General features: G+C 39.0%; 1 protein-coding gene across 1 annotated transcript in view; it reads right to left on the reverse strand.

The window, feature by feature from the left end:
- Positions 1 to 16,033, reverse strand: part of Cngb3 (cyclic nucleotide gated channel beta 3) — a 133,322-nt gene that overhangs the window by 56,878 nt on the left and 60,411 nt on the right. Inside the window, exons 9-11 of the mRNA XM_012517334.2 lie at positions 15,739 to 15,880; positions 10,636 to 10,795; positions 8,571 to 8,668 (exon numbers count right to left, since the gene is read on the reverse strand). Coding sequence (XP_012372788.1) covers positions 8,571 to 8,668; positions 10,636 to 10,795; positions 15,739 to 15,880 — 400 coding nt within the window. The remainder of the gene's footprint in view (positions 1 to 8,570; positions 8,669 to 10,635; positions 10,796 to 15,738; positions 15,881 to 16,033) is intronic.

Consider the following 16,033-nt stretch of genomic DNA (forward strand, 5'->3'; position numbering starts at 1 on the left):
CTGTTTGCTCCATAATCGTAAACAATGAGTCACCAATCGCAGTGAGGTGCCATGCTCAGGACTGGTTCTGCACAGAGCAGAGAACAGACAGGCTGCCTTCCCTGAAGGATGCCAGGCAGAACCCACCTTTGTTTCCTGAAGTCTGAGTTCCTCTCCTGTTGAGCAGGTTCTCTTTTGTTCCTAAAGAGTGCGATTTCGAAATAGGCACTAGGTGGTGCAACAGAGCTTTCATTAAATTTTCTATTTCTGGTAATTTAGTGGCAGAGGCAAAGTGCGACTTCTCCAGCATTTAATTGGATAAAATATATTTTAAAATCAAAATCAAAATAGTAAGCCTTCAGAAAGTAGTGAAAATTGTCCAGTCGCATAGAAGTAAATCACTTCTTATTAGTTTAATATTTGTGTTTGGGCCCAAAATAAGATGAAGTCTGTAAGGCAGAGGAACTATTTTGTGAAAAATTTAAAAAGTACAAAAAACAATGTGACCCTCCATCTTTTAACTATCTTAAGATGCTGATCACCCCATGTTGAAGCAGAAAATCTTACTATTAGTCACAACTGATTGAAGCAATTTTTTAATGAAAATCTGTGATGCTAAATCTATCTAGTTTGATTAACAGGGGAAAATATGTAAAATCCAAGATCTTATTTTGGTCAGAGAATGGAAAAGTATGTGTGAATGTGCCAAATCGAAGTCTATGAAAATGGCCAAAGATGGATCACTTCAAACAATTTCTGATGGTAGGGATGATTCTCTTGGCTTCCCACTGCTAGCATTTGGAGGTGAGATGTCCTCTAGGGCATATGTCCTCCGGCGGCATTGTTGCTAGTCTGCAGTGTATTGGAGAATGGTGAAACCTTCAGCGGGTAGATCCTCACGGGAGGAAGTTAGGTCACTGGGGCATGCCCTTGGAGAGGTACGGGCACCCTGGCCCTTCCCTTTGTTTTTCTTTGCTTCCTGGCTACCTGAAGTGAACAGGCCTCCTCTCATGCTCCTGCCATGAGGTACAGTGCCTCTCTAAGACCAAAACAGCACAATCAAGCAACATGGACTGAAAACAAAGCTTTCTTCTTCCTATATCAATTATCTGATGTATTCTGTCCCCGTGAGGGAAAGCTAACGGATACATTCATCAGTTTACCACGTAGGATGGGACAGAACTAAAAATGTAGCATTCTGTAGGGGTTAAATTCACAAACTGTGGTATAAAAAAGTCTGTGCTCGCACTTTGTCTGCTTCTTACAACTCTGTGACCTCACTCAGCTAAGCCGTTCACCCTCTCTGTAAAATGAGGACAGAGAAGATACTTTGTTAGCAGTGTGTTAGTTTTCTGGAATTGCCATAACAAAACACTGTAGACTACAGTTTAAACAAGGAAAATAATTTCCTTGTAGCTCTTTTAGGTAGATGTCTCAGATCAAGATTTTGGGGTTTTGGTTTCTCTCGAGACCCCTTCCTTCCATTTGCAGAGAGCCACCTTCTCATTGCGTCTTCAAATAACCTGACCTCTTCACACACTTCCCTGATGGTTTGTACACCCAATCTCCTTGGCTTATGACAGCAGTCAGACTGGATTAGGAGCCACCCTACAGCTCATTTTCATCACCTCTATAAAGGCCTTATCTCCAAATATGATCATATTTTGAGGTTACAGGGATTTGGAGCTTCAACATTTGAGTTTTGAGAGGACACCAGTTAGCCTCTAATAAGAGAGTGAGAATTAATTGAAAAAGGAGTGAAATAGTACAGTGTGGAAAATAGTACACAATAAATAGCAACTATTATTATTTTCATGAACATATGATGTATCTACTATAAAATCCAGGATTCAAAACAGTTTAGATTCTTACTTTTACTTAATTTCATTGCACAGAGTACCTGGACAGGATGTAAGTACTGTACATAGAGGTATAAGGCGACAGTATTGTTACGATGAAAGGATAATAGACAGTATAGAAGGCCCTCCTGTAAGGCAGTCCTTATGATACTTTATGGCTGTAAATTGACATTACATTACTTTTTCCCATGCATTATTTTATTTCATATTCCCCTAATAAACACATTTTGCTAGGCTGAAAGGATAAGCATATAAGCACGCTTGTACAACGAGGGCTAATTCGAGTATAATTTAAAATTAAAGCAAAAGATGGTTGAACAACTGAAGGAAGTTTATTTAGCTTGAATCATTCTCTGCTGCTAATATTTGTCACTAGATCTATATTCATCCCCACATTTACAAAATGGAGAATAGTTCTCAAGTTTTTACTTAAGGCCTAAGACATAGACCTAAAATATTCCTTTGGGTACTAAAATAAGCATTTGTAAGTTTAACCAATTATCAATACCTTATGTCAACCCTGTCCTGAAGTCCTGAGGGATATACACTGTGCCTGGCTGCTTTTCTAGAGCTGGTGATGGGTCTCGTAGACTCTCTGTTCTCCATTTCCCTGCTTGCCTTTCCAACATACTGAAAGATTTGTTTACAGGGAAATTTCCAGGTATGGTTGACAATCACTCTTCCTTGTATCCATAGTTATTCCGGTGTCTTCAATGTGGCATACTCTTTGCCTTTGTAAAACTAAAATATACCCTGTCCATTTCTACCTTTCATAGCTCCCTTTGACTACAGGATGGGCGTATTAGTCAGCACTTCCACTGCTTGGATCAAATGGCAGACATAGGCAACTTAAATTGTCCTGGTTTATTTGGGCTCATGGTTTTAGAAGTTTCAGTGCATGGTCACCTGGCTCCTTGGCATAGATACTATGGCAAGAGGCATGACAGAGAAAAGCTGTTGTTTTATCATGGTTGGAATCAGGGGGAGCAAAAAGGGTGAGAGAAAAGCTGTGCCCTTCAAAGCCGCCCTCCCAGCAGCCCACTTCCTCTCGCCAGCCCCCGCCTTCTAACTGCACACGCAGCCATGTGCTCACCAGTGGATCAGAGGTCAGCAGCCTCATGAGCTAATCCCCTTCTGAGAGCCACCTGAGAACACTGCTGCATTGGGAATTCAATCTTCAATACGTGTCTTTAGGCAACACTTCATTTTTACACCGCACAATGAGACCATGCTACACAGCATGGCTCCCATTGGTCTGTCCAGATACATCATTGGTTATTATCCCACAATGTAGTTCTAAAGACTTCCCTAGTCCCAAAGCCTTCTGAAGATACGCAATGTACTGGTATTTGTCACTGTCCTACTAACCTGTTTTGAAACTGTTTCATTGCTATGTCTTTCTCATTAAAATTAATAAAAAATTTTAAAAAAGATAAAGATAGGTTTCTATTTCTCCTTGCTTTGGATACTGCATTCACCTCTAGCTCCTCATTCTGCAGGCTCTCACTTGTCTTTTGGGGCATTCGTATCCTGAATAGTCCTCCTTCTACTCTGCTCTCTGGGAAGAGAGCAGCTTGCAGTGAATGCTGGGGATGGATGGAACAGAGCGATGGAAGAAGTTATAAGGTGTAGGGGTACGATCATGATTCTCTCTATTTCCTCCTTAAAAAATAACAAATTTGTATAAACTACTAAGACTGTCTCCATGAAAATAAATTTAGAAAGACAGCATACTACTCATTTTCTACTTCATTTGACTTCAAGGAAAAAGTTACTTTCATTGGACAGAAATGGAACTGGAAATGGGTTCTTTCTAGAAAGAACTGCATCTGTAATGGAAATGTCAGGAAAGAATGTAAGTTTATAGGCAAGCAGGATGTGCAGACTGAAGCTTTTTTCCCCTCAATCAGCTGCTGCTATTTGATGGATTTCCAAAATACATAAAAGCAAAGGAAAAACTGTGATTTGAAAAACCAGTAACTTTCTTGGTTGGAAATAATCCAATAAAAGTCATTGGTATTTAAAGTATTTTTTTCCTTTAGGAAAAATGCTAATTATTGTTACTCGTTGCCAGTTAAATTAGATATGAAGGAATAAGAAAATATTTAAAAGCACTGTTAATCTAGTTTTCTTACATTTTTTTCCTATAGCATATAGTAACATATACAATTTCAATGGGCCTAAGGCAGCATAAGCACATATGTGTATGTTTTAAAATAAATAACAAAACCCAGGGAATTTGTGATACCTGCACATAATCATGTGTGAGGTATTCCAATGCTTTGTCTTATGTTTTATGTGCTGACTGTGGCCTACTCAGGTGAATTCATGATCCCTGGTGGGTGAAAACCTGCAGTATAAAAATCATTTATCTATATAAATCTACTATTCACTGTCCACATCCCTTCTTTAGTCTCTCTGATGGAAGATCAGAAAGCTCTACCTGTACCGTCCACGATGGCTTCTGTTTCACCAGGGGCTTCCACTGTGGGGCAGCTGTACTGGCACCAGGGAAGCACTCAAGAATTAGTGCCAGTGTATGCACCCCCTCCTTTACCCCCTGCCTTTCTTTCTAAGGCTTTTGCTAGGTAGCGGCTCTCCGTCAGAATCTGCACTGTCACTGCAGGCACAGACAGAACACATGCTTGTTTTCCCAGGAGGTGTTACTCCCGTAGACTCGCCTGCATCTCAGAGACAGAGTTTACATGCAGCACCACTTTGCTGAACAATATATAAAGCTGATCAAATTCCTTCTGCATATAACAAACTTAAGTGTGTGAAACTTCTGCTGCCTTTGAGTGAATTTTTGTTTTCTTACACTTAACTTCTTCAGTATCTACACATTTTCTCTGGGGGCCTGACTTTCTCCTCCTGGAATTTCTTTTCCTGCATTACCTCCTGCTCCTCCTTCTTTAAATGGAAGCGTAACTTACATACAGTGAAATACACAGACAGATCCTAAGGGACAATCGGACCAGCCTGACAAATGCACGTGGTTGTGCACCTACCCTAGAAAGAGATGATACATTTCCCTCACCCCACATTTTCATTACACCTCTTGTTAGTCAATATTCCTACCTCTACTCTCTGTTAGACTCAATCGTTGAACTGCTTTCTGTTATCACAAAAGAATTTCATAAGCTCTTCCTTTACTATCTTCTTAGGCTACCATTCAGCCTTACTGTCATTCCCTTTGCTGGAAGATGGCCAGATGTGTTGCCATCTTTCTTAAAACTGAATATTTGCAATGTGATGTTAATCTAGACGTGGTTTTAATGGTCAAGAAAACCAACATAATGTTAGAATTTAGGGCAATCTCAGCTATAACTGTTGACTCATATGAAATTAGAAATCAGGTCTAGAAGGAGTTGTCATAAAACAAAATTCTTTCTCTCTCTGTCTCTCTGTCTCTCTCTCTCTCTCTCTCTCTCTCTCTCTCTCTCTCTCTCTCTCTCTCTCCTGCCTCTCTCTCCCTCTCTCTGTACCTACCTACCTTCCTTTTGGACTAAGTTCAGAATTTTATATTTACTGCAATTTAATCTTGTTGGCTTTGCTTACTGCATTAAATATTCAGTTAATTTACAATTTTGTAAATTAACTAGCATATTTAAAACTATTCCTTTCTACTTTGCGTTATATATCTTGTGTTTAGTATCACACATTTTATGCTTTTATCAAAATCTTTTTTTTTTTTTTTTAGACAGTCTCACTGTGTAGTCCAAGCTGGCCTCAAACTCATGGTGTGGCTCTGGCTGCTCTCAAACTTGTGGCACTCCTCTTGCCTCAGCCTTCTATGTGCTGGTCATGCAGGGAGGCACAATGTCCAGCTTGCTTCTGTACAAATCTTGATGGAAATCCACACCAAGATATACTGAAGCAGAGAGCACAATGGCCAAGCAATGGCCGTGACTCATCTGCATGACTGACACTGACAAAGGATCTACAATCTGAGGTACAGAATCTCAGGATAAATCCTGAGGGCATTTCACTGACCTTATCAGACCCAAAAGCTACAACTCTTGTTGCATAGGTCCTGCTTTACCTTGGTCTTAACCATCCAGCAGAAAAGTATAAAAATGAAGTATAAGAGGTAAAGCCATGCTGTTATGTTGAGCTGTGGGGGACGACTCAGGTCAATTTCTGACATTACCAGTGAAGCGGAAGATCCAATACTATTATGGGCTACTGGACTCTTTTAGAATATTTTGCTGAGATTACACACCTATAATATTTAAATGATGGAACTTAACAAAAAAAGGGGATACAGATGAATGTCCATTTTTTACCTGTGTATTCAAAATGGTTAGGATAGATATATAGGTACATTCTCTTAATGAATAGAGGGATTTGTTCTAATGGTGTTTGTAAATAGGATATCATGTCCACATCTTGTATAGCAATTAACCACTAGGAAGAATGTATGCAATGTGTTAATTATTGAACCTGTCCTACCAATTTGGTTTGAAACTGTCTCATTCCTATTTGTTTCTCAATAAAATTATGGAAAAAAAAGATATAGTGAAGAAGAGGGGCTTAGTGTGTGCATCTAAGTCTGTGTCCTAAGAGGCAGCAGTTGGGACTGACTGTCTTTAACACTGGGATTGACCCTGCACACCCATTCTGGCACACAGCCTTTGCTTCTTCATTCTGTCTACAGTAGTACTGACTACATATTTTCAAGGCTCGTGGTTCTACGTGAATTACATTTTCTTTTCTGTGTATACTTGTGTTCTAGGTGATCACCTTGAATATCATGGCTTAAAATACACCAGTATGCTCATCGGTCCAAATTTATTTCAGCTTGGACATCTCTCAACTCCAATTAATCACAGGAGATTAATCACATTTCCATCTGGAGGCATAGCAGACTAGTATATCTATCTCAGTCTGGTTTTTTGCTTCTATAAATTCAAATCCAAAGAGTGGGTAATTTATAAAAGATAGAAATTTGTTTCTCATATTTCCCACAGTTAAGAAGTCTGATTTCAGGGTGCCAGAATTGGCGTCCAGTGAGAGCTGTCTCCCTCTCAAGATGAAGCTTCCTGCTACATCCTTCTCCGGAGGAGAACACTATGTCCTCACATGGTGGAAGAATATTCCTCTGACCTTGGGCCATTTTGTAAGCACGTTCATCACATTTATGAAGGCAGAGCCGTTATGAATTAATCATGATACTGCTGTGTTGGTAACTGAACTGCAACATGAATTTTGGCCTGAAGGAACACCCTTTTAAAATCCATAATAGGGTTAGTCTCTACTTTTCTCAATCCATATACTCCAAAATGTAGTGTTTTGTAAATAATAAGTTTGATCTTCCTATTGTCTGGGTCAAAATTTTTTGGAGCTCTCTGTGAAAGCTTTGTTCCTACTATGCTGGATGTGGTCACTGTCATCCCTGCTACAGCTGGTGAGCATCATGTCCATTTGTCTATCTTCTGTAATTTCTTCCTAAGATCTAGGCCTACCCAGAAGGAAGGATGATCTTTTTAAAACTAGTCACAAATAGACCATGTTCTGCACAAGAGTCTCGGTACCCTTGCAGGCCAGAACACATCTTACTCAGGGTCTATAGCATAGTCTACATGGTCCTTCATTAGCCTGCTCCTTCACTTGGCCTTCTCTTATTTCTTTCCTCTGACTTCTCTTGGAAACATCTCCATCCCTGAAGCTTTGCTCCAGCCCCTCTCATCTATTTGCAGTGTGTGCCCAGCTCCGGGTTTCACCTTGCCAGCCTCCAGGAATGTTCGCCCTCTCCCATTCCTATCTGTCCTCTGCCCTTGCTTCTCCAAGTCCTCTGTTCAAAAGCCTGAAGCATTTCATCAGAGAGGCCTTTCAGTATACTGAATTTATCCTCTAGAACTTGTTCAATTTTGTTTGTACCATTATCTCTACCACCTATTGTATATTATTTTTTGTTCTTTTCTGGAATTTATGTTCCATACATATAAGCACTAGTTTTTTTTTTCAGAACCGGGGATTGAATTCAGGTCCTTGCACTTGCCAGAGAAGCGCTTATTCCACTGAGCCATCTCCCCGGCCCTAAGCACTAGTTTTTAAGTGCTGCATTCCAAGTGGCTACCAGGCTTCTTAGAACATAGGAGAAACTTGATGAACATTTGTTCAGTGAATTAAATGAACAGATAATTTAGTGAATGCCATACATAGAATTAAATCTTAGGTGAGAAAAACTTGTGTGCAGTGTACTAGCTAAAGATGAGAGTAGTACAATTAAAAATAACAGAGCCAAAAATTTTTTTGCTATATAAGTTCTTCTAGGAACTCTCCAAATTTGTATTTGGCCATCTAAAAGTCTAGATCCAAAGTGTTTGTGATACAACATGTGGTTAGACATGATTCTTTGATTGTCAGGCCAATCCAGAGTTTATCTGGGGTCTGATTTATCATATATTGCTAATACATATTTGTAAACTGAAGGAGATGTACCTACTAGCAAAGACATAGAGCTACAGATTTTAATTATATCTAAATTAATGCAAGAATTATCTAAAGAACTGTTCTTTGACATCAATTAGAAGAGAGAGGCTTCTAAAGAGTAAGCTGTCTGTACAGGAGAGACCTGAAAAGTATTTGACCATCATAAATTCTCCAGGTTATTCTGACTTTGTCAAAACATAATAAAAATAAGAATTATAAATTCTATGTAAAGCAAGAGCTCAGATTTTTTTGAGGGAATCAATAAGGTACCTTTCTATTAATTATAAAAGCACTTACCTTGAACAAATCGACTTTGCTGATGATGTTGAAGTTCATATCAATGGCAAGGGCTAACTGCATTGTAGTTGGCAGCTTCTCAAGCAAATCAGACTCATCTTTGTAAAGGTAAACATATCCAACCCCAAAACAGAATTATTAATGCACTAGCTCACCACTGTGCAAGTTGAAAATTTAAATAATAAAATAAAATGCAAACTATTTACATAACTAAACAGATGCATCAAATTCTGTATTTTTATTACATCAGTTAGACCATCCTACTTATCACAATAGGACTACTATGCTCATAATGGTATTAAGTACTTTGGCTATGGATGCCACCTGGAAAACCCCCCGATTGCTGGGGGTGAAACTTTAGATGTGAAATTTAATGATCATGGGATGAAGGCTAATGAGTGAGCTGGTACAGGAAGAGGATCTAGTTCCTGTTTTCTTCTGTTGACTCCAGTCTTAACATCCTAGAATGACAGATAATGAGCACCAGGTGGTATCTGAAAGCTGACAGGACTCTATCATACCCATCATCCTATTTGACCCTTTGAGAACCTGGAGGGTAAATGTTCTCATTCCTGCTTTGCAGAAAGAAGAAAAACAAAAGGCTCGGAAGCCCAGAGAGGCTGTAAGTGACTTGCTGATTGTGCATAATTAGTAGGTGGTCCAGCTGGGAATGGAATCTGAAGAATCAGTGTGTTAGGCAAGTAAATTCAAATTATTGCTATTTATGTGCTTATTAACTCAATTAAGAATGTGAATATATTACAGACTTCTCTACATGTAAATTAAATGATGGCCTTCAGGCTGACAAAGCTTTTTATAAAGAAAACTGCTTACTCTTAATGGCTGGTATGCCCAGGGGTTATGAGAGTTGATTATTTTAGATATATATGGAAAGGAAAATTGTGATATTATATTGCTATTATAATTCATAGATTCTAAATAAGAACATCTTCACACAAAAACATAGTTTTCTATGTCTGAGGTTGGTGATATCTAGTTACCGGTAAACGAAGGAGTCAAAACACTGTCTACAGCTATTAATGAGGACAGGAGCTAAGTGCTGCTCCTGTCTGGGCCTCTTGCACTTTGGGAATGCCCTTGGGAAGTAGCTGCAGATTCTCAGAAGTTACTTCGTTTATTTGGGAAGAGATTCCCTACATGAGGCTGGAGTTTCTTTAGAGTTGCAGTGCTCTTAGGAACATCTGTGATTTGAAAACCTCATTTTTGCGCTGAAGCCAATAACATTTTTTTTTAAATTTCCAGTGCAATAATTCCTACTTTTATAATATTTTATTTATTATTTATTTGGTACAGTGTCTCTCTACAGAGCTCAGACTCGAACTGATCCTATTATCTCAGCCTCCCCAGCACTGGGATTACAGGCCTGCGCTACCACGGTAGCTTTTGGGGCAGCAGGGGGCATCAAGGGTTCCAGGGGCCCAGCCAGGCATGGGTTACCAGGGATGGAACCTAAGTCCTTGTGCTTGCCAGTCAGGTGCTTAGACCACCGAGCTGTGTCCCCAGCCCAATTCCTACATTTGTAGAACAAACTAAAAGCTGAATTTGATTATTGTCAATCAGTACTATTTGTAGATACTGTGATACCATCAATGATTAAGGCTCTCCTAGAAGTAATTGTATGCCCCGCAACAACATGAGAATGTCCCAAAACTTTGCTGTTCTTTGAGTATCCTGTTCCAGGCAGGAGGGTGATGTCACAGAGAGTGTGAAGGCTTAGAGAACAGATGTGAGTCTTTGTTCCAGTCAGGTCACATCATGCTGGGTCCATGTCCTGACCACATTTGTGTGTGTGTGTGTGTGTGTGTGTGTGTGTGTGTGAAAGAGAAAGAGAGAGAGAGAGAGAGAGAGAGAGAGAGAGAGAGAGAGAGGAAGCAAAGTATGTGATACTTAGAATCTACCAGCACTGAATATAGCTAATGCTTTAAAGATCCCCTAAGAGCTTTTCGCCCTTTTGTCCATATCCAATTCATCCCTCCTTCTACCTTACATAATTCATTTTATAACAAGGCTGAAAGGAATTTAATCAATAATCCGTTATACTTACTCAGAATTCTTTGTGAGTACCATGTATATTCAAACCAGGTTCGAACACGACTCTGCACACTTTGAGGAATGGAGTTCGTGTTCATATAAGCTGTGGTATGATCCATATAGACCCGGAACTTGTTCTGATTGGCTGTAGCTGCCCCAATTACATCTCGCATCTAAAATCATAGATACAGTCACTCTATCCAGCAGAGAAAGTGTAGGAGTTACTAAATGTCCAGTTGAATTACATGTTCTGACGCATTCCCTACCAAGATCTTGACTTCTTGATTTGGAAGCACATTAATTCTGGATCCTACTTTACCCCTTCCTGTAACATCAGGCAAATCACATCATCTCTAAAGCTATGACAATAAGAAGACTTGTCATAGCTACCACATGAGATTGCTGTGAGGATTTGGCCACATAACACAAGCGACTGCACATTATCTTCTTTGCAAGCCTGGACATTACTGCAAAGTGAAAGCCAATATTAAAAAAAAAAAACAAAAAAAAACAAAAAAAACAACAACAAACAACAACAACAACAATAACAAACTACTGCATGACTTGTACATTTGAAACGAATGTGCAATTAAAAACTCAAGCAATTATTTAGCAGAAGGCTAACCTGTCTTAGTGAGCCTCACTTTGAAAGCATCCTTCACAGATTATCCAGGGTGCCTGGCTATGTAGACTCAATTCATCATGAAATTGCAACCTCTGTTCTCCTTTTGTGTTGTTTAGACAGATACAATCAAATCTCATCATGCTTACGGCATCATGCTCAGCAGAAGCAGAAATGTGCTGAAATTACTGAAGCCTCATGCACTGCTGTGACAATGCTTAAGGAATTGTCAGGTTTTAGTTCTTGGATGTTTATAACTCAGCCATAAAAACCCACTCTAGGTTAAAAGCTGATCTTTAAGGTTTCAGCACAAAAAAGATATATTGCTCGATTCTTCCCGCTCACGCAGAGGGAAGCAACTGGTTGTAAATTTGCTTTGACTGTGGGTTTATAATAGCAAGGAAAACCAGGGCCTTCCTTTCACACTAAGACTTTGCTCATTTATTCTGGTAGCTGCTGAGCTTTTTTTCTGCTTGTGGGAAAGATACTCATTGGAACTTGGTTCAAATAATTCTCTTTTTTGTTGATGCTTTCCTTAGTTTCCATTTTCAGGGCTTACAGGTTTTTTCAAAGTACCTAGTGAGGAGGAGCTGTGCAGATAGTTCACTGTGTTTATCTTTCTGGCTCTTCCCAATATTCTTCCACAACCTCAATTCCCAGATCCCTGTTTACCATGCCACTCTTGGCAGAGGACCAGTTTATCCAATCACCAAAATCTGGGAGGCTTAAGAAATTAAAGGAAGATCCCGAAATATCTAATAGACTGTTAGTTGTGAGCAAAAGGCAATTGAAACCGTTGTTGACTGCTTTTGAAGGCTTCTGAATCAGCAGTGACAGTCTAAGTTGTCTGTGTGCTATCTTCCAGCAATGATGGGCTTTGTTGGTGGAGGATCCCAGAGAGATTTGTATTCTAAGACAAGTTCCAGTCTAGAGAAGCCCAGGAAGGTATGAATCAGAAAATGTTAGGCTCCATGAGTTGCACTGTAGAATATAATATTTGAATTAAAAAGTGATGAATAGCTCTAGTAGCTGGTATGACTATGTGTGGAGATTTTGAATGAATGGGAATTTTGTCCTGGGTTTTAAAAATTTTATTTCTATTTTCCTTCTCAACATCTGATTCAATGAGAATTTAAAGCACAGCTCTGTCTCTAGCTTCAATGTTTTTCTCTTGTGCTCTAGTACCGCATTTTTAGTGACTTGATACTTCTTGTTCCCATAGGAAACTCCAATTCAGTAAAAAGCTAGATGTGGGCTACACAGCAGCTTTTCTGTAGCTTATATATGTATAAAAGTCATGTGCCAATCTTGTTAAAACATAAGCTTAGATTTAGTAGTCATGAAGTAGAGTTCATGTTCTGAATTTCTCAAGTGCTCCTGGTACTACTGGGCCAAAAATTATACTTTGAGTAGCAAGAGGATTAACTAGTGCTACATAGGCATTGTCTTGTAATCTTGTAATAATTGCCTTGGGATTGTATGTACTCAATACTTGTTAAACTTCCCGTCATTATCAATATTCTATATAATTCTATCATATAACCACACAAATTATGTGTATAAATTAGGGATGTCTCTCAATTTCTTTTTCTTTTTTTTTTTTTTTCATTTCTTTTTGTATACTGGAGATGGAATACAGGGCCTTGCACTGCACTATATTCCTAGAAGCTTTTATTTTTGTTTTGAGATAGGATCTAAGCCACTAAGTTGCCTAAATTTGGCTTAAACTTGTGACCTTCCTGCCTCAGCCTCCCAGAGTGCTGGGCTTTCAAGTATGTACTACCTTGGTCAAATGCCTCTTAACTTATTTAATCTGGAGCTTCCTCATCTCTAAAACTGAGGAAAAAAATGACAGTAATGTGACTAATTCACATTGATTTTATGAGGCATTACAAAATAATATGATTTTGGTGCTTACATTCAGATTGATTGGAATTGAATTTCTCTCCAATTGGCTTCTTAGTTCAGCCACTGACGTGATATTCCTGGCCATGAAGATTATGATATTTTATACTTAAGCTTTTAACTGCCTGATGTTTGTCTTCTAATAGCTCAACATTTTCTAAGTGGAGTTTGCTTTACAGGTCACTGACACATTGGGCTGGAGTGACCCTGTCCCTGGCTATCTGTATGAACCATGTCCTTATTTCCTAGACTGTGAGGAGCTGCAGTCTGGCCCCTTCCTTACTTGTGAGTACACTTCTCACTCATAGCATTAGTTAATTCCTGGAGGCTGTGATTGGCTGTCTTGAGAGTGTCTCTCTCATCCAAATTAACTAATCCAGAGTCCATATTTCCACTAGTCTTCTTGACACACGGAAACCTCCAAACAACACAGGCAGAAAAACCAATCTACCAATCTAAAAGGTACCTGGGACCAGTTTATGTTCTCTAAAACCAAAGAATGAATTTTAGGAACAAACAGAGGTTATGAGCAGAATATATTTATTGGGAGAAAGAAAGCTCCTGTCCGAGAGAGGGACAGGAGGCGAGCCCCGAGTGGGTGGTCCCCAGGAAGCTGTCTCTCCCTGGGATTTTTATAGAAGAAAACCATGCAGTGAGGTGGGTCTAAGGTGGTGGAGAAGACATGGGAACTTGCTTAGGTGGGCATGAGGTGGGACAAAACTATGGTCAACCAATGAGATTACAAGAACCATTGCTCAGGTAAAGTTGAATACATCAAAAGGGGAAGCAAGTCCCATAGCAAGTGGGTATGAATATGGGACAAGGTCTCTTCCTGTTGGGGGTTGGGCTAGTGACTCATTTGGGCTCTTTCAAGGTGATTGATACCTGTTTAGAATATCAATCCCTGATGCCCATCCCTAGGGAAGTGTGTAGCAGTGTTTCCTCTTTTGTCCTGAGGTCTGTCCCATATGGGAGTGTCTGTCTCTTCCAAGTTGTAAAGCCACCTTGTCTTCCACCTTGTCTCCTTGAGGGCCTGGCCCTGTCTGACTGCCTATAATATTTCTGTCTAATTCAGCTGCCTACAACATTCTCATCAGACCCTCTTCTATTCGTGCCATTGTCTACCCAGTGCCAGGTGCCAGACAAGCAGAGACAGCCCTGCTCCCCAGAGCTCCTGAACTGGTCCTACGCCAACCCTCATACTGTGCACCCTGCCTCGCCTCTCATCCCCCAGTCCTTGTTTTTTCCACCCCTCCTTGTGGTGTGGTGTGCTTTCTCCTGCTGAGATCTGTGAGTCTAACAAGTGACCTTTTCAGTTGTAACTGTCCCTCACCTGTTAGTCTTTCCATACCTAAATAATAGTGAACCCTATTTTTAAGTCAGTATCTCCCTTTCCAAATCATAGCATACTTTAGTTAATCTTCTTTGACAAAAACCTCCCTTTAAAATATCTAATCTTTATACTTACCTCTTATTTACTAGTGTCCTTCATTCTAGTTATTCTAGAATGTTTTCCATTTTCTCTAGTAGGTTTTGTGATTTTTCACACTGTTCCTAATCAATTGTACTTTCTATCTATGATTATTGAATACAACCTGGATTTTGAAGGGACTTTGAATGCATTTTTTTCTTGAAATCTCCTGAGAAGCTTCCCTTTTCTCAACTAAGAATAGAGATTGCTTCCAAACTCCGTGTATAGCAGACCCTTAACATCCATACATGCATGGGTTGTTGGAAGTTTTGACTATTCTTGAAAAATGTTGAATACTGTAACACATTATGCTAAATTTCTAAATTTATGCTAAAAATAAATTTCATTCATAGTGCTGAGAATGTGGTGAGTGGGAATCAACTATTTCTCTTGGAAAAATAATCATTTTGTGACTTAGCCTAACGCATCATCTAGGACACTTCTCAATATGGCTTTTGTTTACTTGAGCATGTGGTGTGGAAAACACTCACCAAGGACTCATGATTTCTAAAGATGGTAGGCTGTTGGACTTTTTGTTTCTTGTGAATCTGGGAATTCAGAAAGATTTGGGGTTCTTTTCCTTGTAAATGTCAACAACTTTGTGTTATAGATACTTATGTACTTGTGTTCTTTTCTTACTAGATGGCAGCCATTTGAGAATAAAACAATAATGCTACATAAATATCTTGTGTAGTAACAATTTATTAATTGTTTAAGAAGCCATCTCAAAGTTTCTGGCTTAAAGGAACTTAAAGTTGATTTTAACTCAGTGATTTCATAAGTTTAATTAAATAAGGGGGTCATGATATGTTTTTAGAAAGCCTCTAGTAGGAAGCTAATTTAGAAAGAACTTAGAAATAACTTTCTCTGAAAGTATAAACTCAGATCATTGCTAATAAGATCTGATAAACTTAATGGTTTAAGAATGTACAAACAATGTTTTACCAGTTACATCTTCCTCATTAAAATAGATGAAAGGAGAAGAAATAGGAGAGAAAAATAAAGAATAAGGAGAGAAAGATGAGAAAAAGAATTAAACAGATTTAAAATTTTCTCCATCAAGTTGCTAACTTTTCAAAAGTGAAGACACTGTATCTAGGAACTCAGATTCCACTTACCTGACCAATTAGGCTGGAGAATACAAAAACTCCAGAGAAGAAATTCAAGAGTTGAAAAATAATTTCAAATAAAGTTTGTGGATCTGGAAGACCCCCGATGGTGATTAAACTTCGGACTGCCCAGTAATAACATCTCAGATATCTGTGAAAAGAGATGATACATATTGCCCCCTTTTTTTTTCCTTTTCAAAGTTTTATTCATAAACATATAGCAATGAGACAGTTTCAAATCAAATCGAAAGTACAGTTTCAACAAATAATACACTACATATATTCTTCTTAGTGGTTAATTGCT

This window comes from Octodon degus, unplaced genomic scaffold, assembly GCF_000260255.1.
Source record: "Octodon degus isolate 3935 unplaced genomic scaffold, OctDeg1.0 scaffold00165, whole genome shotgun sequence".
Classification (NCBI taxonomy): domain Eukaryota; kingdom Metazoa; phylum Chordata; class Mammalia; order Rodentia; family Octodontidae; genus Octodon; species Octodon degus.